The 22,988-nt window shown below is 51.9% G+C and overlaps 1 protein-coding gene across 27 annotated transcripts in view; it reads right to left on the bottom strand.

Moving 5' to 3' along the window:
* LOC146404246 (uncharacterized) overlaps positions 1-22,988 on the bottom strand; it is a 205,060-nt gene that overhangs the window by 28,849 nt on the left and 153,223 nt on the right. For 2 of the 27 annotated variants that reach the window (XM_085023965.1, XM_085023970.1), the window contains 2 exons: positions 11,072-11,289; positions 5,854-7,757 (listed from right to left, as the gene is read on the bottom strand). The exons of 18 other annotated variants lie outside the window; for them this stretch is intronic. Coding sequence is in view for 1 of the 9 variants with exons in the window: in XM_085023942.1 (XP_084880068.1) it covers positions 5,546-5,645 (100 nt within the window). In the remaining 8 variants the exon portion in view is untranslated. Of the gene's footprint in view, positions 1-2,610; positions 5,646-5,853; positions 7,758-8,702; positions 11,492-20,121; positions 20,997-22,988 lie in introns of those variants that run through there. 7 more of the 27 variants (XM_085023942.1, XM_085023967.1, XM_085023956.1 and 4 more) reach the window with 5 other exon arrangements.

The following is a 22,988-nucleotide window of genomic DNA, read 5'->3' as shown; positions in this document are numbered from 1 at the left end:
AGGCGTTTTGGATTTCTAGACGGTAGGAGAAGGAACCTGAAAAGGCTCATCACCCTGTGACACAGACTAGTCTTTGATTTTCATATATCAGGCTGTTAGACATTTTTTAAAAAGTTCAGGTCCAGCTGTGAACTTTAAGGCAGTTTCAGCTCACCTGGTGCTGATCGGACTAATCAGATTGATACCTGCTAGGGACCTTCCCCAGCCAATGGGGTGTAAATGCGGCCTCTGCACAGGAGGCGCAGAGGCGCCCGGCGTGCAGAGGGCAGCACTGCCGGGAACAGCGCCACCGGAACTCGTCCCAGTGGGCTTGGCATCCTTCTATCTTCAAGGCGGAATTTGACGGAACAATCGGATACTCTATGGTTTTCTCACCTAAACGTTCACTGAAAGTTGATTTTTTTGGTTAGTCGCCCTTAAAAGGGGCATTATAAACTTGCATTGTGAGGTGAATTTAAAATGCAACCCAGGCTGCTCTGGATAGTTCTGCTTTTTTCATTGTTTTTTCCCTTGAAAGGCAGTTGCGGCTAGTGACCGAGGGAATGTCTTTTCTTAAAACGTTGCAGCTCATTCTTTTTAATCTTATGGAAAATCTCACTGTTATGGCCTCACTGCTTCGTGCTTTCAACCTGCAAAGGCAATTGCAACCCAGGCTCGGGGCTGAAGGAATGAACGTGTGTCCCCTCCCCAGAGTAGGGGGGACCTGACAGCTCTGGGAGTCCAGCTCAAAGGGAAGAGTCCAGAAACTCCTAACTCACGGCCGAGGCAGGTGCCTGCAGGCGCTCTGACTCATCTCGCTCAGCCCCACCTCTGAGCCGCTTTGGAGCCCTCGTGTTTGCCGGCAGCACAATGGCTGAGAATTAGACTTAAGAGAAAAAGGACTCCCTCACGCTCCCTGCCAAGCATGAAACAGAGGCCCACTTGTGCAGCTTCTCTTTAGTCATCTTGCCTCTGTTCCGGAATAATTTGCTCCCTGAAAAGGGTGGGCAGGAGCCCCAAGTTGCGGCTCTGATCCCCCCTCCCCCATAGCTCCTCTTTCATCCCAGGGGTAATTCCCATCAGAGGAATGTTCCCGGTTTACCTCAAAATAACCCCCCCCTCAGGAAAAAGTGTCCACACAATCCGCCCAAATGAACACTCTGGCCGGTGCCGTGGCATTCCTTCCTTGGTGGGAACCGGGAGTCTGGGCTGGTGGCCCCCAAGGCTGAGTTAGTGCTGTTGCTAAGCAACCATCTCTAACCCGGATCAGGACCAGCAAAAGAAGAAAAGACAAGGCCTCTTATGTCCTGGCCTCTGCTCATTACCAATCCCGGACTTGAGCAGTGGCTTACATAACACAACGAGGGCCTCTGGCCATAGTGTCCTCTTTCTTGACATAGTGGATGGGACCTGCGGTGGCCCTAAAGCACATGGGTGGGGGTGGGAGGTGGGGGAGCACTTCCTGCAGCCCTAGAGAATTGTCCAGGGCGGCAGAGCCGTACTGGGGCCACCCCAGCAGTGCCCAACGCAACAATCCATACATTGCTGCCTTTAAGCCACCCAACCCCAGGAAGAAGGTGTTAGCTCTGCTTTGCAGGTGATGCCCCACAAGCCCAGAGGAAGTGACTGGGCTCAGGTTACAAAGAGAAAGTTGCTCAGTCAGGGATGTGGGTGTTCCCCTCTCATCTCATCACTGCGGCTACCAGACTTGGGCCACCCTGTGGGGAGGGAAGCTGGCAGCCATCATGCAGGTAGTGGTATTTATTAACAGACTAAATATTTGCCCATTAAAATATTTTGTTGAGCTGCTCACCAGCTGATCATAATTTGATTTCTTTCTGGCCACAGGAGTTTAGAGTTTGTCTGCATAGTTAGGCTCTTCTAGTGTTTATGGCACAAGCTGAGGCTCTCTGGCTTCACAGAGGAGATGAAATCAGGTCTTGGCAACAGGCGGGAAGAGAATGACCCTCTCACCTCCCCTCAACACACCCTCCCCAGCCCACCAGGCGACAATAGTTCCTGTGCACCGTAACTCAGAGTTACACTCCTCTTTGTTGGCTCTTATCATCCAGGACTCTTCTCAGTGAAGCCGTCATGATGCTTGCCAGCGGGTCTGTTCCTCCCCTCGGCTGTCTCTGCTCGCTGGGTGCTGTGGCAGGCACTGCGATCCCCGTCCCCTACCCCCAATCCCAGGGCTTGTGGCTCCAGCTGCTGGAAGTGCTGTCAGTTGACAGCCTTAGGCCGTCTAGCTACCCAAGGGTGGCCCCCGCTGCCCCAGTCAGGCCCCTTTCTGGTGGCCGACACCCAGTGGTGGATCAGTGCAGAGTGTGAAGTGATCTCGGCCTAACCTGAAGGCCTATCTAGCACCAGAGTCCCCTGTGGGTCACTGACACCACCTCCAAGCGTGCACTCTAGCTGGACCCCTCCCTCTGCCCCTGCCTCGCTTCCTCCCACAGATGTTGATTCCAAGGGCACCTTTCAGGCTCAACTCTGCTTCAGACTCTGCTTTGAGGGGGAATGGGGGGGCACTGCCACATTCACCCTTAGGTCTGCTCTGTCTTGCCCTTTATTTTTGCAAATTTTTATCTTTTATGTTTTCATTCATATTATAATGGACTAGAAGACAAACAATGAGATAAAACTATGTAGTATATTAGACTATGATGAATGCTACAAATAAAATTAAGGAACACAGTTAGGAGGTGATACAGAAATCAAAATAAGAAACAGGGTAGGAGAATAATTAATTAGCTCAGGAGGCCGTAACGCAATACCAGAGAATGGGTGCCTTAAACAACGAAAACGTATTTTCTCACAGTTCTGGAGCTCCAAGTCTGAGATCCTGGTGCCAGCACGTCCAGGGTCGGGAGAGGCTCTCTTCATGCCTTGCAGACGGCTGCCTCCTCTCTGTGCCCTCACGCGGAGGGGAAAGCGCCGAGGGCTCCACCTCTACTGAGAAGGGCGCCAGGTCTGTCGAATCAGGGCTCTGCACGTATGATCTCATTTAACCATAATCACCTCCTTAAAGGGCCTCCCTCCAGTACAGTCATGGAAGCATTTAGGGCCTCAATATAGGAATTTTGAGAGGGTGCGATCCAGTCCACAGCAGGGCTTCAGGGAAGCCCTCCCTAAAAGGGCAGCCTTTAAGAGCATATGTGGAGTATGCAGAGTGGTCCAGGGGATTCATTAAAGGATAATTCAAGGAGGAAGCCAGGGCAAGAGCAGAGGTCCTGAGGCAGGAGCCTGCTGGGCAGCTGCAGTGCAGGAGTGGGAGAGCAGCAGAGATGAGGTGAGAGGCGACAGGAAGGGCCGATTGTATTCAGCTCTTAGGCTGCTACAAAGATGCTGGTTGCTATCATGAGTGAGATGGGAAGCCATGGTAGCAACTACGTAACAAGACCTGCCTAAGTTTTAATACGTTTGGTTTAGATTTGGACGCATGTGACAGAAAACCCCAAAGCACGAATGACTTAAATAGGACAGACGTCCATTTCTCTCTCATCCGAAAGAAGTTTGGAGACAGACAATCCAGAACTTGTAAGGTATCACACAGCGTTAGGACCCCAGCTCTTTCTATCTTGTTGCTCTGCCATCCTCAGCGTTAGTTTCCAATTCATGGTCCAAGAAAGCTGCTTTAGCTTCTGCCAACCTGTCCATATTCCAGCCAGGAGGAAGGAGAACAGGGCAAAGAAGGGTACAGCCTCTTCTTTTAAGGATACTTCCTGGGCACGTACAACTCATTGGCCAAAACTCAGTCACATGGCTGGATCTGGCTGCAAGGGAGTTTGGGAAATGTAGTCTTTACTCTGGGTGACTAAAAATTAGAGCTTCTGTTACCAAGGGAGTAAAGAATGGACCATGGGCTAAACCATGAGTAATTTCTGCCATGGGTGTTAAATAACTTGCCCAGAGTTTTCCAGCTGAGCCCAGTCTGCCGACAATACTGGTGATCCCAGAGGGGAGAAGCAGTGAGGATGTGGGGGTGCCAGGGGAGGGAAGCTTAGGTCATGTCTACCCTGAGGTCTGGGAGATGACTCCCGCATCTCCCACTTGCTCTACTGAAATGCCAGTTGCCTTGCTGGTTGTCTGGTGGACCTACCTAGTCACCTGAATCCTCGCTGCTGCTGGGCTTCAGCCAGGGGACACAGGTTGGTGCTGAAGCCTGCACGGCAGATCGGAGGATAAGTGTCAAGGCCAGTAAGCAGAGCAATTTTCATTTCCTTCCAGCTTCCTGCCCCCCGCCCCCCGACTTCTCTTTGAGGATGGTGGTCTTGCGGTTCCATTCTACTTCAGCGCCCGTGTAGTGAGCTTCTACTCCATGGAAGACCCCAGGCTAGCCCTGGGGGACACAGAGGAGAGTGGACAAGGCCCCATCCTTCGGGAGCATGCGCGAACACACACACACACACACACACACACAGAGGCAACGCTAAGGCACCCTCGTGGAGAGGGAAAGTGAGATAAGGGGTTGGAGCGGGGGTGGGGCATGTTCAGGGAAAAAAGCGTTTGAATTTGGCTTTAAGGAACAAGGCTCAAGGCTTTGAGGATATTGATCAGGGTAACTGGGGAGCTGGTCAAAAGTGCCCCAAAGAGGGGACACAGTGTGAGCAAGAAAGAGCGGAGAGAAAGATGAAGTAATTAATGCAGACCCACTGGGGCTGAGGGAGATTGCAGGAGGCAGGGGGGCTCAGGGATAGATGTGGTGGGTGTGTAAGGTGAGCGTGGAAACTGAACAGGAGGGCTTGACCTCACTCACGGCAGATTACATGCTGGAGTGAGGACCTCAGCCTTCATTACGAGGAAGCAGGGAGTCCTCAAAAGGTTTTGAAGGAGGGTGACACAGTGGGTTTCCTTTTCTGCCCTTTTTTTTTTTTTTGTCTTTTTAGGGCTGCACCCACAGCATATGGAGGTTCCCATGCTAGGGGGTCTAATCAGCTATAGCCGCCAGCCTACACCACAGCCACAGCAACGCCAGATCCGAGCCGTGATGGCGACCTACCCCACAGCTCACGGCAACGCCAGATCCTTAACCCACTGAGCGGGGTCAGGGATCGAACCCGCAACCTCATGGTTCCTAGTCGGATATGTTTCCGCTGTACCATCGTGATGGGCACTCCTGCCCTGTTTTCTTTTCATGGTATTCAACAGCAGACATTCCCTGAGCGAGGGAAGCCATCCACAGAGAGGGCTTACCGGCATTTTCAGTTTTCCGTGTGATAACCTTTTATGGTTTAGTGATGACAAGTTCCCACGGAGAAAAAAAGTCAAAGTAGAGAATGAGTTCTGTTCTCTTCCAAATAGGTTGGCAATAGCCAAGGTCACAGGGCTTGCGGGGTCCAGCGGGGAGGGAGGAGGGAGGTTTTGGTGATGTGTCCAGATCCAGCCTCTCGAGATAGACCTGGCCTGGCCACCCAGGAGTGGGGCAACCTCGGCGAACAGTGGCTGAACAGGGGACTGGCCGGGAGGAGGCCAGGGCTTCCTCGGCCAGGCTCAGAACATCAGGAGGGCAGCCTCCTCTCCTGGGGAGCTCGGGCAGGTAGGGCGACCTTGGTGGCAGACACCCTACTCACCCCTTGTCTCCACCTTTCATGATCCAGGATCGGACAGAGGGCTTGTCACTAGAATGGCTCCTGTCATTTAAAACACATCGAATCCTCTGAAGAGCCCTAAGAATTGGAAACACATTTTAAACATATTTATTCCATAAAATACGTTTAATCTCTTTGGCACTTGCCAAAAATATGATGTATAGACATGGAAAAGGGGGAAATGACACATTGAGCACAGGAAAACAATGTCACAGCACTATTTAATTTATTGCTAACGACTTGAGAATTTTGGGGGCTCACTGGGTAAAAGAAGACTTTACCTTCATTTTATTTATTTATTTTTTTTTATTATTTTCCCACTGTACAGCAAGGGGGTCAGGTTATCCTTAGATGTATACATTGCAGTTACAGTTTTTTCCCCCACCCTTTCTTCTGTTGCGACATGAGTATCTAGACATAGTTCTCAATGCTATTCAGCAGGATCTCCTTATAAATCTATTCTAGGTTGTGTCTGATAAGCCTAAGCTCCCGATCCCTCCCACTCCCTCCCCCTCCCATCAGGCAACCACAAGTCTCTTCTCCAAGTCCATGATTTTCTTTTCTGAGGAGATGTTCATTTGTGCTGGATATTAGATTCCAGTTATAAGTGATATCATATGGTATTTGTCTTTGTCTTTCTGGCTCATTTCACTCAGTATGAGATTCTCTAGTTCCATCCATGTTGCTGCAAATGGCATGATGTCATCCTTTTTTATGGCTGAGTAGTATTCCATTGTGTATATATACCACATCTTCCGAATCCAATCATCTGTCGATGGACATTTGGGTTGTTTCCATGTCCTGGCTATTGTGAATAGGGCTGCAATGAACATGCGGGTGCATGTGTCTCTTTTAAGTAGAGCTTTGTCCGGATAGATGCCCAAGAGTGGGATTGCACAGCAATTAGACAAACAAAAGAAATAAAAGGCATCCATATAGGAAGAGAAGAGATCAAACTGTCACTGTATGCAGATGATATGATACTATACCTAGAAAACCCTAAGGACTCAACCCCAAAACTCCTTGAACTGATTAATAAATTCAGCAAAGTAGCAGGATATAAGATTAACATTCAGAAGTCAGTTGCATTTCTGTATACCAGCAATGAAACATTAGAAAAGGAATACAAAAAAATGATACCTTTTAAAATTGTACCTCACAAAATCAAATACCTCGGAATACACCTGACCAAAGAGGTAAAGGACCTATATGCCGAGAACTATAAAACCTTAATCAAAGAAATCAAAGAAGATGTAAAGAAATGGAAAGATATTCCATGTTCCTGGATTGGAAAAATCAATATTGTGAAAATGGCCATCCTACCCAAAGCAATCTACAGATTCAATGCAATCCCTATCAAATTACCCACGACATTGTTCACAGAATTAGAACAAACAATCCAAACATTTATATGGAACCACAAAAGACCCAGAATCGCCAAAGCAATCCTGAGAAACAAAAACCAAGCAGGAGGCATAACTCTCCCAGACTTCAAGAAATACTACCTTCATTTTAATATGTAGGCTTTCGGGAAGTGTAAATTTTGTCATTGTTTAGTGGCAACTTTGAACAAATTAGAAAATATTATGCTGGAACTTAGGTTTGGAAGATTAGTAGGTATATATGGTAACATTTCATTTCTCTGGGCCCATTAGGGAAGGAGACATTTCAGAGAGATTAAATATTGAAGCATTTAAGTCCTATCCTTTGAGACACTCAACGCCTGGGTGAAATATTTTTATTGGAAGATTTTCCCCGGTCCCTTGTGTACCCACTGCTCTCTGAAACTCGAGTGCAATGGAAATTGGGTCCCATTTGCCTTGCTCACTCAAGGGCATCACTATGAAAACCAGCTACGGGGTCATTCTGAATTTGCCCCCCAGGAGCGTGCTGGTGTTTGCCCCTGCCCGCAACGAGCCAGAGGGCTGTGATCCAGTGATGCTTCTGTTCGCCACTAGTGTCCCTGTGTCATTGCCGGGACAAGAGCCTAAGCGTGTTTCGTAAACTCGAACGTGTGGTACCCTGCCTGGCGCTGGCCGTGGGTTCTTCACCCACTGAGAGCCGGGTTTGCCCAGGCTTGCTTTCAGTGGTCCTGCTTGCTCGTCACGGGACATCAAAAGCATCAGGAATTCCAGCCGCAATCTTCATCCTTGCTCTATGGCCCCGGATGAGTTATCAGCTCCTCTGCGCCTTGGTTTTCCCAATAACAAAGACGGTAGTGAGAACACCCGGGGGCAGGACTGAACCACAGCCTGAGCTATGATGGGCTACGTCATGTTAGGTTGTTTGGCTAAAAACCCCTGCCCAGGCTGTGCTCCCACCCTAGGCAGATATTTAATCAGAAGAAAGTGGAGAGGAGTCATTTACAGGAAGGAATAAGTGGCGGATGCAGCAAGAGGGTTCTCAGGAGAAGGGGTCTCCCCACACTTTCCTCCTGTGAACTTAATGCCCAGGACACTGTGGTGGATGAGAATTGGGGCTCGGCGCATGCACATTTCCTCTCTTTTCATCAGGAAGCAAATGGGGGAATGAGCACCCGAAGCAGCTCTCTGAAGTGATGCTGGTTCACCATTTCGTTTGGGGGTGACGTGTCTCTGCTCAGGGATATGTTATTATTTCAGCGTCACGAGCCCTTTAAGAGCTCCCGGCGCCTCTGAAGAGCAGTCTGTGGGCCACTTTGGCACTGAGTGGGTCTGAGCTGCCACAGGGTGACCGCTGACCCTAATCCTAACCACCCCCTGGATTTGGGGGCGCCCACTGGTGCACAGCGGGAGGGATGGAGGGACCCATCAGGCTCACCAGTGGGCCTAGGGAGCTGGCAGCCTGGGGCTGGTTACGTAAACGAGGATCCTGCTCAAAGCCCAGACCTCATCAGAGCCCCGGTTTTGCACAGCCCTGCAACAGTAGCCACATCCTCTTTGTGTCAGTTCAGGTTTAACCGCAGACCCACCAACCAGCCTGGCCTTGCTAGGCAGGGAGAGGCCCAAGCCACTGATGAGGGTTTCTTCTAATAAGGAGGGAGGGGCGGGGGGGGGGGCAGGGAGGGGAAGGGGTGTCAGGGACCCCCAGGATTTCAGATTAGGACCCTGGAGGATTTCGTTGGCTCATTGTTCCAGTAAGTGAGTGGAACAATGCTAAGTGGTTCAAATGCTGTTTTATTGCTGTTTGTTATAAAATGATATTTTAGTTTGGACACATCTTTAGAAAAACTCAGGCTCCTCCTCCATAAAAACTGACAAAACGATTTATAGAGGAAATACACAGGTAGCCAAAGAATTGAGTCAATACACACAAACCAGAGGGGGTGGGATTCTACAAGCTGAGTTGAGAGCAGCTTAGAAGGTAGAAATCAACTTTTTATCTTGCAGTTATAGTAAAAGTAAATACAATAAACACCCTGCGGGGTTCATGAAACTGAATCATAAAAAAATAAACACAAAGTCTTGTGGTTTATGCTACATAAAGATAAGCAATTGGCAATGTGCTTCTTTAATAAGACTCTTTCCTGTTGTAAAGAGTTAACCAAGGAGTTGATGCAAATGTGTTTCTGCCCAATATTCTCATATTTCTCCTTCTTCACTGAAATTACTTCCTTCACAAGACGTGAGACTTAAACGAGGAACTATGGGGTCATTAAGGTTGATGCACAAGAAAAACTCAACAAACGTAATTGTGTTGGAATCTGCAAAGGGCTTTTCTGCTCCCTCCTTCTTCTTCCTTCTTTCCCATGCCCCTCTGCTCTGTTGGTTCTTACTGAGAACTGTGTGCCCGGGGTGGGCGCTGGCCTTACCATCCAGAGATTTTGCTTATTCATTTGCCCAACCAGTATTTTTTGAGCTCCCACCATGTGCCAGGCTCTCTTCAAGGTCCTGGAGGTTCAGTGTTCAGTATGATGAAGTCCCTGTTTCCATCCACTAACAGATAAATCAATCTATGGTTTAATTCCCAGTACTGTTAAATGCTGCGAAGAACGAGGAAGGAGGCTAATGAGACAGAGAATAATGGGTGGGAGTTGGGGACTGTTTTATGTGGAATCAGGGACCCTCTCTGGAGAAGGGGGCCTTTGGAGCAGAGTCCTGAATGAGGTAAGGAGAAACCCACAAGGGGGTCTGGGTGAAGTATGTGGCAGAGGCAGAAAAAACAGCACGTGCAAAGGCCCTAAGGTTGGAAATAAGCTTGGCGTGATCCTAGGAAAACAAAGGCCAGTGTGGTTCAAGCAGAGGGAGCTGCTTTTCAGCTCTTGCCCACAGTATGTTTCCCACCTAAACTGATGTAGTAGACATCTTACAGACTGATTGCAAAGACGAAACATGGTAGGACATTGAAATCCCCCAGCTCAGTGCCTAGTACACTTTAAATTTTAATAAATAGATGCCATCAGCATCATCATTTGAGCGGCTCAGTGTTCCTGCATAACTGGTGCTGGTCCACCCCTATGATTCCACAGGGGTGAGAACTCAGTGGCTTTTCCCTTCGGTGAGGCTACAGAGCACGGGGGCCTTTGGGAGTTACCGTCTGAGGCTGTGATGCCCTTGAGATCTTTAGGGGGTAGTTCTTGAGAGAGTTCTGTGTTCGTCCCATCGGACCCCCTCCATGCTCCCCAAAGGGCTTAGAAAAGAAACACCAGGCGTGTGCTTCAAAAGGCACGATTCATCTCTATGTTGTTGACCTTGCCAATCTTGGAACCCAAGCCAACCATTTAGGATTAAGAAATTTGTGTAGATTCTGTTTCTCACCCACTTGGCCCTAGAGAATTGCAAACACGAGTGTTGGAGGTGGAGGGGCACCAGCAGACCCCAGACCCGCAGACACCTGCCTCCTCCCCCATCCTGGTCCTTCTCGTCCCCAGCATGGTGGCCTCGGGGCAGGAGACTGGGTGGCTGTGGGAAGCTGCTCCTCTGCCCCCTCAGGCCTTATGCCCCAGTCACATCTGCTGTCTGGTTCCTCATGTGCCATGAGATCACCTCCCATGTTCTTTGTCCCCGGATATGTAAACTCTATAATCCCCTCTTCAGAAGCTGTCAAGGTGGAGACTCCGGCCAGTAACGCAACATGAGAAGAGGCCGCCATTGTCTCATTCTCAGCCTTGGTGATGATTCCTGCCGTGAGCTAGTCACTGTGGAAGTGACTCAGCCTTTCTCTCCTGTGTTAATAAGATTTTACAGTCTTGGGTCCTGACTCAAAGTGACTGGGAGCGATGTGGGGGGTTGCAGAAGCTATACAGCGTGTCTCCAGTTATTTACTTGATGCCCAGATATGGTGCCAATGTGGGCCATTCCAGCCACTAGCCCAGCTCACACAGTGGGCGCCTGTTCCTCTGTCTGCCTCTGCCAGGAAGCTGAGGGCACTGTTTGCTTGTCTTTCTCAGGGCTCATCAGGCTGTCAAAGAGAGTTAGGGGCTGAACTCAGAATAAGGCATCAGGGCTCTCTTTGCATCGGGAGCATCAGCCATGCTTGGGGGCCCCACTGTGAGAATGGATCCCAGCCCAGGTCTCAAATGATACCTTATATTAGGATTGCGAGGGCCCCCTCTGGTCTTCTTTTGGTTGAAATTATCCTGGCAGCGTAGAAGCAAACCAGAGTCCCTCCGTCTTCCTCCCCACGTGTCCCTGTGGCTCTGTCTCCTCTGCTCCAGACATTAGTGCCCGGCAGTGCTGGGCATCCAGGGCCAGGAGACCAAAGGCAGCCTCTGAGGTGGGGTCTCAAGGTCTAGTGCAGGAGACTGATGAGAAAGTAAGCAATGGCAGATGAGCGTGGTTTGTACCATGACGGATCTTTGGGTGCTGCAGAGGCCTTCGGGGGGTACTTGACCCACACTGGTGGTCAAGAAAGACTTCCTAGAGGAAGACATGCTTAAAGGACTCTGGAAGGTGCACAGGTGCCTCATAGTCAGAGAAGGGCCAGAAAGGAGGCAGCGGATGTTCCTAGAAACAGAGGGAACGGCGTGCAAGGCGCAGGTGGCAAAGCGGCTCTGGCAATGGCCACTAACACCCATTCGCTCCTTATTTCTGGGCACACAGCTGGATTACACTTCTCAGCAGGCAAGTGTGACCACAGTGTGTGCGGAGGTGATGGGTGAGCCTCCCGTGTGCCCTTCCCTGGGCTTTATGCTTCAGCTAATTGGGAGCGGGAAGGAGCCAAATCCCGAAGGGCCCGGTGTGCCACCCGCAGAAACTCCAAAGTTAAGGGGCACGTAACAAGCAGAGAGAAACAGGCACATTCAGTTTTTCGAATAATGGAGGCGGGGCCATATTAGTGACAAGGTTGAATTTACCTGAGCCCCTGTGCTTCTGGAAAACAGCAGTGCTTAAGAAATCCCCTAGCCTTGGTTTTTCAAAGTCCCCCATCCTTTTGCGTTCCAAGGCTAAACCCAAAGGACCAGCCGTCTTCACATAGTTCAAGATAAGACCCATCTCCATCCTCCCTCAAGGCTCCTGTGAGACTCAGGGTGACGCCCTTGTTTACCTGCTTGTATAAAACCCAGGCCCCTTCCTTTGCTTTGAGACATTTCTCCTTCATGAACACTCTCTTGGCATTCCCGTCGTGGCTCAGTGGTTAACGAACCCGACCGGGAACCATGAGGTTGCGGGTTCGATCCCTGGCCTCGCTCAGTGGGTTAAGGATCCGGCGTTGCTGTGGCTGTGGTGTAGGCTGGCATCTGTAGCTCTGATTAGACCCCTAGCCTGGGAACGTCCATATGCCGCGGGTGCGGCCGTAGAACAGACAATAAATAAATAAATAAGAAAAACACTCTCCCTGTCACTGCAGCCTCAGGAAAAGCATCTCCTTCACTGTCTGGTGTATTCGCCTTTCATGTTAACGTGATAACACTTGACTAGGAGTCAGAAACTTCTGGGTGAAACTCGCTTCTACCTGAGACTAGACTGTCACCTGCTTTATTTTTAACAATTAAAAGACTTTTTTTCTTTAGGGCAGCACCTGCGGCTTATGGAGGTTCCCAGGCTAGGGGTTGAATTGGAGCTGTAGCTGCCAGCCTACACCACAGCCATAGCAATGCCAGATCTGAGTCGCCTCTTCGACCTGCATCACAGCTCACAGCAACACTGGATCCTGAACCCACTGAGCGGGGCCAGGGATTGAACCCAAGTCCTCACTGATGCTAGTCAGATTCGTTCACTGCTGAGCATGATGGGAACTCCCAACAACTTTTATTTTAAATGAATATACTTGTCATCAGTCATCCATGAGAACATAGCATGTCTTCTTAAGCACTGTAGCCCTGAGGGCCTACCACAGACCCAGGCACACAGTAGATCCTCGGTCATTAGGACAAATCACGGCACCCCTGCCCCTCAGCTGTCTGCCACACTCCCTGTCCCCTGCCTCCCTCCCCCTCTGTCTTCCTCCCCACTTCTCTGTGGCTCTGTCTCCTCTGCTCCGGCCCCGTTCCTCTCCTGGGATCCCTTTCCCAATCTCTCCATCCTCTTGCTTCCCTCTCTCCTCCATGGGCCTTGGTGCTGGCAGGTCCCCGTATCCTTTCAGCTCCTACCTTCCACCTGGGTATTTCCTGGAGGATCCAGGGCTGGGGGGCAGGGGGCTCCAGCTGTGCAAGGAGGGGTGAGCCAACCCTAACTTCCCACGTGCCCTTGGCCAAGGGCTGGCTCCTCGAAAGTTTAAGATTCTCTTGGAATTGGTCACGAAGCCTTGTTCCAAGCAGGGAGCTGACAGCTGGGGAGGAAGAGAGAAGCCAGACCAGAGCCCTGCCTTCTGGGGGCTCCTGGTCTCATTAGCCAAGGAGGCAAGGCCCCCCAATGGCCTTCCAGGGGACAGTGGGGAACAAAGGCAGGCAGAATGAGGGGTGCAGGCAGAGCCAGCCAGCAAGCTCTGGAAGGGATCAGCTGCTAGTAATTCTGGGCCGTGTGGTCTGGGTGTGAGTGGCAGCAGCCAGACAGGCAAGGCAGGCAGGCTTCAGCTGCAGAAGAGGACACAGCCGTTCATCCTCGACTCCCAGGCTCCTGGGGCGACCTGGGCCCTCGCCCCAGGCTGAGGAGGCTCTTCTCCAGTCAAGCGTCTGCCCTGGCTCCCTCCCTGCCACCAAGACCCAGGAAAGAGCCCAAATCAGTGCCTGCAGATCTCCCCAGAGCACAGCGCTAGAGCCGACCAGCTGGGCAGCAGGATGTGGTTACAGAGGGCATCATCAAGATGTGGCGTCTGGCGCTGCCCTAAGTCTCTTAATGGGGAGAAAGCCCCTCAGCAGAGGCTGGCACAGCCCTCCTGCTAGTTTCAGAATAAATGTCAGCTGAATTGATCCAGATCTGGGAAGTGGTCTGGACATCTTGACGAAGGAAACCTGCGGGGGCCGCCCCTTCCTCTGCAGGCTCGGGTGCCACACACGCTGCTCCGGCGGCTGAGTGGGAGGCTCAGAAGTGAGGTGGTTCATCTGTGCCGGTGTGGACACCCCGGGCGGATGGAGCCATCCAGCAGGAAGACTGTTTCTACTCAGCACGACCTGGGATTCCTTTTGTGATGGCCTTTTACAGACAGGAAGGCAGAAGCTTTCTGGGAAATGCCTGGGGGATTCGCGGGGGCCCCCTGAGATGGGTCCCGTAGATCTGGGTTCTGGGGAAGCAAAGAAGGGGGAGGCTCTTCCCCTGAGTCCTGGCATTTACGAGTGTGGTTTGGGGAAGAAATAAAGGAGAACAAAGTGAGTAAATGTTTCCCCGCATGGATGGTTCTTGGAACAGAAAGGGACTTGAGGCGGAGGGGGCGGGGCGGGGGGGGGGCAGAAAGGGACGCGTGGGTGTTTGCGGGCGCACCTGCCCAGGCCCTCCAGCAAGAAAGCTCCCCTTTCGTAATCTCGATGACTTCTGGCTCCTCTCCCCGCCAACTTGGCACAAAGCACCCACCCAGGCGGTGTGAGCATCAGGCAGTGGTACCCACACAAAGCACAGGGCCTTGAGTCATCCCTTCCTTATCAGTGATAGTCGCCCTACTCACATCTCACTGCTGCTGCTGACTCACAGGCCGTCTCGAAAGCTGCAGCCTTTGCACCTTGGGAAGGTAACTCTAACACCACGGCCACCCCGGCCTGCGTGCCAGGGTCCTTTACAGCATTGAAACCAAAATGCAAGGCCGGGTCAATGAAGAATCAGGGCGAAGCTCCCAGTTCCTTTGCCAGGTCTCCCTCCCCCGTCAATCAGGGTATTTAGGAAACGTCCACTCCGGCGTCAGCCAGCAGCAATGGCTCTCATTAGACCCCTCGCCTGGGAACCTCCACATGCCGCAGGTGCGGCCCTAAAAGGACAGAAAAAAAAAAAAAAAAAAAAAAGTCCCAAGAGCCACGTGAAAAAGATTGAGTCACTTCTGCCTATTAAAAAATAGCATTTTCCAGATTTCACCTTTCAATGTTAAGACATCCGAAGCTCTTGATATCTCAGCAGCAATAAAACAACACCATGGGTCCAGGTGACAGGGAGAGAGAGGGAGTCAGCGTTTCTCACATGGGTTGGCTCTCTGCACCCTGCCCGGCATCTCGGGGTTCGGCACACACTTTAACCCTCCCGGGAACAAGGCGTTAAGAAGGATGATCAGCCTCATTTCACAGCTGAAGAAAGCGGGGCCCAGAAAGCCTGGGTGCCATGGGCAGGTTCCCGCTTTTCTTCTGAAGCCTCCTCTGGTCTCTCAGCCTCCATCAGACGGGAGGGAGTTAGGCCCTTGCTCTGGGTTAGGCTTTGGCTTAATGGATGTGGGGGCTGGTGTGGTCGTCTATCCAGACCACAGAAACTTTCTCCGTGTCAGGAATCAGGCTTTCCTTTCTTCCACTTCTGTGTTCGCTGCAGTTGTGCTTTCATTTCCCTAAAGAACTTCTCCTTTGCGCTCACAGCTTAGCTACCTGTTTGGCACAAGAGGCTTAACTTTCTGCTTATCTCAGCTTTCAACATGCCTTCCTTGCGAAGCTTAATTATTTCCAGCTTTTGATTTAACATGAGATGTGAGGAGGTCCCGTCGTGGCTCAGCTGTAATGAACCTGACTAGTATCCATGAGGCTGTGGGTTCGATCCCTGGTTTGCTCAGAGGGTTAAGGATCCAGTGTTGCCCTGAGCCATGGTGTAGGTTTCAGACACGGCTGGGATCTGGCGTGGCTGTGGCTGTGGTGTAGGCCGGTGGCTACAGCTCCGATTCAACCCCTAGCCTGGGAACCTCCATATGCCTCGGGTGCAGCCCTAAAAAAAAAAAAAAAATAAAGTGAGAGATGTGAGACTCTTCTTTTCACCTGAACACTTAGAGGCCTGATTTCAACATTGCTGTGTCTCGGGGAACGGGGAGGCCCAAGGAGAGGAAGCGAGGGCACGGCCAGTCACCGGGGCGGTCAGAACACACACGACGTGAATGGATTCAGTTTCTATGGGCATTTTATACTATGACGACAGTAACATCACAGATCCCTGAGCACAGATCACCAAAATAAATATCATAATAATTTAAAAGTTTTTGACATATTGAGAGAATTACCAAAATGTGACACAGAGACACGAAGTGAGCAAAACTGCTGTTGGACAAAAGGCACCAGTGGACTTGCTCGAAGCAGAGTTGCCACAAACCTTCCGTTTGTAAAAAGGCACAGTATCTAGGAAGTGCCATAAAGCAAAGTGCCACGACCGGCGTCCTGTCTGTGAAGCTTCCATGAGAGAGAGGAGGGAGAGAAGAGAGGTGAGGCCAAGGACAGAAAAATCTTTTTTACAGTTGCTTATTAACCCCACAAATACACGGTTTCAGGGAAAAACAGAGCCCTGGAAAAAAGTGAAAAAAGAAGGAAAACAGGCGATGATACGTAGGAAGTAATTAATGGACCAGCTTTAAGAAGCAGGAACGGGAAAGCCTTTGAATTTAGATGCTAGAATCTGCAGCAGGTTTCCTTGTCCACCAAGGAGGCCTGTTAATCCAGATTCTTTGGGGATCAAGGGGATTCCTTGCATTCCTCTGGGGGCAGTGGCCCTGGCCTGCCTCAGCCCCACTTAAGGGCAGAGCCTCCAAAGCCCCTGGATTGAACTGTGGATAACCAAGCGGCCGTCTGCATCAGCACACGGATTACGGTTTGCCTTTTTCAAAGAGCAGGAGGGGATTGGCTCGTGAGGCAGTGTGGTTTGTGGCAACTGCCTGAAGACATGGGTGAGCACCGAACTTGATTTTTTTTGGCCGCCCCGAGGCATAGGGAGCTCCCAGATCAGGGATCAGATCTGAGTCACAGCCGCGAACTAAGCTGCAGCTGTGGCAATGCTGGAGCCTTCACCCACTGTGCCTGGCAGGGGACTGAACCCACGTCCCAGTGCTCCCAAGACACTGCTGATCCCATTGCGCCATAGCAGGAGCCCCTGAACTTGATTTTAATTTCTAAAAAAATCTGCTGACAGCTACGCATCCTTTCAGAAAACCTTGGGCAGGGTGGGTCTAAGAGTTCCTGGGAACCAATGACAAACACATGAGTAGCTTTGTGGGGACAGAGTATGATGCACATTGTGGAAGCAACTCTTGCAGGAAACTCAACTGCCTTTCACGGAGCTTCTCCCCTCTTTTGGGGCCTCTTAGGTCCCCTCCCTTCCAAAAGCATCGTTCACACTGGCCTATGCTGGCAATGATGACAGAGAGTATTAACAGTAATTACTGCCCTGTCCCTTCTCCCCTTCTCGTTCTTTGGCTGGTCGACTCATGAAACTGACATGAGATAGACGAATAGGGGAAAAACCACAGTTTACAGGCATGTACACCTTCCACATACGTGGGAGAGACCCAAGAAAACGGACTAGTTCCCAGAAATCCTCATTTTTTTTTTTTTTTTTGTCTTTTTGCTATTTCTTGGGCCGCTCCCACAGCATATGGAGATTCCCAGGCTAGGGGTCCAATTGGAGCTGTAGCCACCGGCCTATGCCAGAGCCACAGCAAAGCGGGATCCGAGCCGCGTCTGCGACCTACACCACAGCTCACGGCAACGCCAGATCGTTAACCCACTGAGCAAGGCCAGGGATCGAACCCACCACCTCATGGTTCCTAGTTGGATTCGTTAACCACTGTGCCACGACGGGAACGCCCCGAAATCCTCATCTTAAATCCCATCTTCAGCTAACGACAAGAGAAAATGTTGGAGGTGGGGCAGTTACGGAAGGATCCTCGGAAAACCACAGTCCGGAAGAGTCAGGTTATGGGGTAGATTAAGTCTATGGCTTCTCTGCTGATAAGAGTTTCCAGAGACTGAGACACCCCACCTTCCTGGTACGTAGGGAGACACGTTGCAAAACAGAGACCCCCCCTTATGCACAGGAATGTCTTTTACAAGGCATAACTTCTGCTTGGTTTTCCGTGCTTTTCTTCTTTCTTTTTAAATAACCAGCTTAAAATAATCCTTATGCCAGCGTCCTATTTTGGAGTGGCCAGTCCTGCACCCCTGCATTACCAGTTATTTAATGCCTGCCAAGAGCTAGGCACCCGGCTGAGAACTTGACATATAATATCTATTTCTCAACAACGATCCAATCCCAGAAACAGTCCAGCCAAGCTACGTATATTATCTCCAGTTCCTTTCTTTTTTTTTTTTCCTTGTCTTTTCTAGGCCCACACCCGAGGCATATGGGGATTCCCAGATTAGGGGTCTAATCAGAGCTGTAGCTGCCGGCCTACACCAGAGCCACAGCAACGCCAGACCCGAGCCACATCTGTGACCTAGACCACAGCTCACAGCAATGCAGGATCCTAAACCCACTGAGCGAGGCCAGGGGTCAAACCCGCAACCTCATGGTTCCTAGTCAGATTTGTTTCCGCTGCACCATGATGGGAACACCCCTCAAACATTTACTCTTCATCCATCTTGCTCCCCCAGGTGTCTTTGGAGAGCCTCTCGCAAGCTTCCCCCGGAGCGAGTGTGGCTGAGTCAACGTTTACTGAGAACTGCGCCTGTGCCAGGCACCTGGGAAGAAGGATGACTGCCTGGTTCGTGGTCTCAGTGACCTCTAAGAACACGCAGCTCTGCAGCTGCTGAGACAGAAGTAAGTACCAGTCCAAGAAGGGCAGTGAGAGCCCACTGCTTCAACCGAGTGCTCACCCACCGGAGTCCACTCTTCTCTTGGCTTTGGGCTTGCCGAGGTCCTCGGGGAGGCATTTTCTCTCTTTTCTTCCTTCCCTCTCTCTTTCTAACACTTCCTACCCACCACAGGTTTAAGTGGCTGATGAGGAAAGGAAGCAGAGGAGTTCCTATCATAGCTCAGTGGTTAATGAATCCAGCTAGGAACCATGAGGCTGCAGGTTCAATCCCTGGCCTCGCTCAGTGGGTTAAGGACCTGGTGTTGCCGTGAGCTGTGGTGTAGGTTGCAGATGTGGCTCGGATCCCGCGTTGCTGTGGCTCTGGTGTAGGCCGGCAGCTACAGCTCTGATTAGACCCCTAATCTGGGAATCCCCATATGCCTCGGGTGTGGGCCTAGAAAAGACAAGGAAAAAAAAAAAGAAAGGAAAGGAAGCAAAGTCAAAATGCACCAAACGAGCAGGTTGCCATGTAGATGATGCTCTGGGTGCAGACCTTCCAACCCGGGGCAAGGAAGCTGAGGGACCAATTCCCTCTGCCACTGGTGGAAGACACCAACCCTGTCAAGCCGGCCTGCCTGAGGGCTGGCAAGTTCCTGCAGACAGAATCCCTGGGGCAGAGGCGCAGAAAGTGCAGGCCTGCGGGCTGGAGCCGGGGTGAAGGAGGCCAAGGCCTCACTGGCAGGGCCCATGCCGGGAGGAGTGGCACAGGGGCCAGGGGAAAGCCAGCAGGCTGGATGGAGTTGGGAGCAGAAGTGTCTCATCCTCTTCTCTGGAGAAAAGGTTCCTTGTGAAAACACATGGGAGCTCAGGGAAGTGGGTTCATGTTCACCTTACACGTGGGTCCTTCACGGCCGGGCACATTTCTCCCGCCACCTCCCGCACAGCTCAGCAGGTGCCAGGGGTGGATGCTGGACAGGAAGCCCCCGTGGTCCCCACTTTCCATCCTCACCTAAATGTTCTCCAAGCCCAGGGTCCCCGCTTGGGCCCTCCCGAAGCTGCCCCACATCCCGAGTATCAGGGAGGGTTCTGTGATCACGCCTACCTGGCAGGCGGAAGTTTCCGTGACCTAGAAACACGTCTGGGGGAGGCCCTCTCTGGCAGTAATGAGCGCGCTTTCTGGGAACGGTGATGAGCCTTTCTGCCCGCATCACGTCGCCCTAACTGGAGTGGGAAGGGCTAGGAAACCCTGACACCACCCTGGGGCCGATGCTTTTGGCCCAAATTCACGTTGGAAGTGACGTTGCCTGGCTTCCAGGTGCCAAAGAGTTTGTTGGTATTTATAAGCTGCCCCTTAGCCCTGGGGGAACCAGCCCAAACCCCCTGAGGGAAGGGGGACCCCTCGTCTGTCCAAAGAGCTGCCTGCGTGGTCAGCTGCCTCCAGCTGGCGGGGTCTGCGATGCTGGTCGGCGGCCTGGGGCTGCCCGGTGAAGGGGGCCTGGCCGAGCTGGCAGCCATCCCCTCTCCACCCTCGTTCTGAACGCAGCAAAGGGCACTTTCCTGTGCAAACCCCCTTGGTCCTCACATTAGAGCAGATTGAAGCCCACGAGGCATCCCGGCAACCCTCAGGTCTCAACTGCATCACAGCTGAACCGCTTCATCAGGAGCGAGCGGCGTGTAGGGGAAGCCGCTTTCCTTCTCCACCAGGGGCGCGCTCCCCAGCCAGGCCTCCCCGGCCCCGGACCTCCCCGGCCCCGGCCCCCGAGCACGCAGAGCCCAGGGGCCTCCCAGAGGCGGGTCCTCTCCAGCTCAGCGCTTCCAGCCTGGCCTGCCGAGCCCTCCCCTAGTGTCCTCTTCAAGTCCAGGCAGCCTCCCAGGTTGAGAGGGAGCAGCAGGTGGCCAGGACAAAGGGCGGTTCTCCAAAGACCCTGCCTGAGAAGGAAGCAGCCCTAGGAGACCCCAAAGTCTGTTTCAGATCACGGGGACCAAGCTCGGCCCCGTCCCCAGTGCACCTGCAGCCTGGGGAGCTCGGCCTCCCTGACGCTGCCTGACGGTGGCTGATTTTTTGAGGGCTCACTTCTAGGATAGGGCCAGGCAGAGTGGGCCATGCCTGGAGCAGAGCACAAGGGTTGGAGGCTGGGCGTGATGAAACTTCAGGCCGGTCAAGTCCACCCTTGGCCTGGCCCCTCAGACACACCATCTGGGCCTCAGCGAGAGAGGTTTTAACAACTACCCTAACTAGTCAGACAGGATCTGAAAGAAAGTGGGCTGCCATTATCTAGACAGGGACGTGGTAAGGGAAACGCTCAAGAGATATTTAGGAGATAAAGTCAGCAGGACTTTGGTGGTTGATTAAAGTGTGTCAGCGATAGGGAAGAGGCTTCTCCAAGTGGTTATTTATAAAGTTTGCTGTTGAGGCCGTGATCCTGACTCTTTGGCAACTTGGACCCCATTTGGTTCCTGGAAAACACAGGACAGAAAGAGACTAGAAGAATCCACTATATATAAATATATATATATATGCACACACATTTTTCTTTTTTTCCAGCTTTGTCCCACTAGGGCTCCTGGTGCTGGGCTCCTCGTCTGTCAAATGGTCACGTGTGGTTCTGGTCTCAGAGGGAGACGTGAGTGAACGTGTGTAAACAGCCCGGAGCACTCCACATGCCAAGTGTTTGCTCACACATCCGTGAGACCTGAGGGTACAAGAGCACTGCCCGGGGGCCCTCTGCCTCCATGCCGGCCGAGAGGAAAGAAGCACGTCCCACCCCTTGCCACAGACCACCCGAGGCCCCCGCGCAGCAGAGAGCAGTGCCCCGCGCAGTTACGGCACATCCAGGGGTCTCCGTGAGCAGGGGATCCCCTGGGGACACAGAGACACCTGAGACGGGGCCGGGGGGGGAGGCACTAGGAGAGAGCCTTGTATGAGCTGCTAAGACCAGGCACAGAGGGTACATTTTCCTGTTAATGTGGCTCCATATACACCCGCTAACAGGTGGGTCATAGGTAGAAGGCTTGGCTTCTCTCCATCTGAGCCATTATTTTATGGCGTTTAAAAAACTCTTCAATTCTTTCCTATTTCTACTTTGATGGGGCCGGGCTTTTCCCATCTTGGCATCCCTGACACCTGATGCTTACAGACCTTGCTCACAAAGAACTTGATCTCAAATCCCGTCTTACTGGTGAGGGTGGTTGTTAAAACCGACCAGGATTTCTAGAAAAACCATCACCAAAAGATGGCAGCTGGAGGGGAAAGGTGAACGGGAAAGGAGGCCCACGGCCTGTTTGACAACACGAGTCTTTTCCTCTAAAACACACCTTCTGGAGAAACTTAGCAAATGGAGCCAGAGTGGTTTCCTTGTTTGAGGCAGAGATCCGAGAGCTCTGAATCACTCACCAGCGCCTGGAAAGCCGTTTCTCAAAGACTTGTCACTACGCGGTGTTCTGGTTCCTACAGCTGCTGTGAAAACTCCCGCAGGCTTGGAGGCCCCTACATCACAACTTTATCATTTTAGGGTTCTGTGGATTACAGGTGCAATCCGGGTCTCCCTGGGCTAGAATCGGGGTGTTGGCGGGGGTACGGCCAGCGCGCCATCCACCTCTTCCATCTCCTCTCCTGCCGCCCTCCCCCACTTTCAGGGCCCTCGTTATCACATGGGGCTCACCTGGATAACCCAGGCGTCTCTCCTGACCGTGAAGTCATCTCATCAGCAAGCTTACTTTCACCTGTAATCAACGCCCCTTTGCCACCCAACCTAACACAGCCACAGGTTCTGGGGTCAGGACGTGGACCACTTCATTTTTTGCTTTTTAGGGCCACACCCGTGGCATATGGAGGTTCCCAGGCTAGGGGTCCAATTGGAGCTACAGCTGCTGGCCTACATCACAGCCACAGCAACACAGGATCCAAGCCACATCTGAGACTTACACCACTGCTCATAGCAAGGCCAGATCCTTAACCCACTGAGCAAGGCCAGGAATCGAACCCGCAACCTCATGGTTCCTAGTTGGATTTGTTTCCACTGCGCCATGACAGGAACTCCACGTGGACCACTTTAGAAGCCGCTATTCCCCTCCCACATGTGGCTTCCGTAGTATTGAATTCAATTTAATTAAACAAAAATGCAGGTGAGCCTCACAATACACAAGCCAGGAGTCAATCACATGCCATCATCAGCCTCACAGTGGTTCTGTAAAAAAGAAATGGCTGTACTTGCATCATGTCTAGAGGGTGACACCAAAGCTGGTCCATCCCACTGAGACCCCAAGCAGGGGCAACAGCGGGAGCATGAGCCCTGCACCCGCCGCAGAGGGAAGGGGGGCTGGGAACCCCTTACTGCACTCGCCGCTCTACTGACACCCAGACTCACCCTCTCCCCGATAAGCGTCTGCTCCTGCAAGGATCTAGATTGCAAAATCCCGAGGGGCCCTAACCAGTTTCAGGTGCTGCAA

Source organism: Sus scrofa, chromosome 4 (assembly GCF_054392235.1).
Source record: "Sus scrofa isolate SSC_HxYL_T2T_F1_AM1 chromosome 4, Sscrofa_HxYL_maternal_Yorkshire_Landrace_v2.0, whole genome shotgun sequence".
Lineage (NCBI taxonomy): Eukaryota > Metazoa > Chordata > Mammalia > Artiodactyla > Suidae > Sus > Sus scrofa.
Note: the sequence above shows the minus strand (reverse complement) of the source record. Positions and strands in the feature narration are given on the sequence as shown.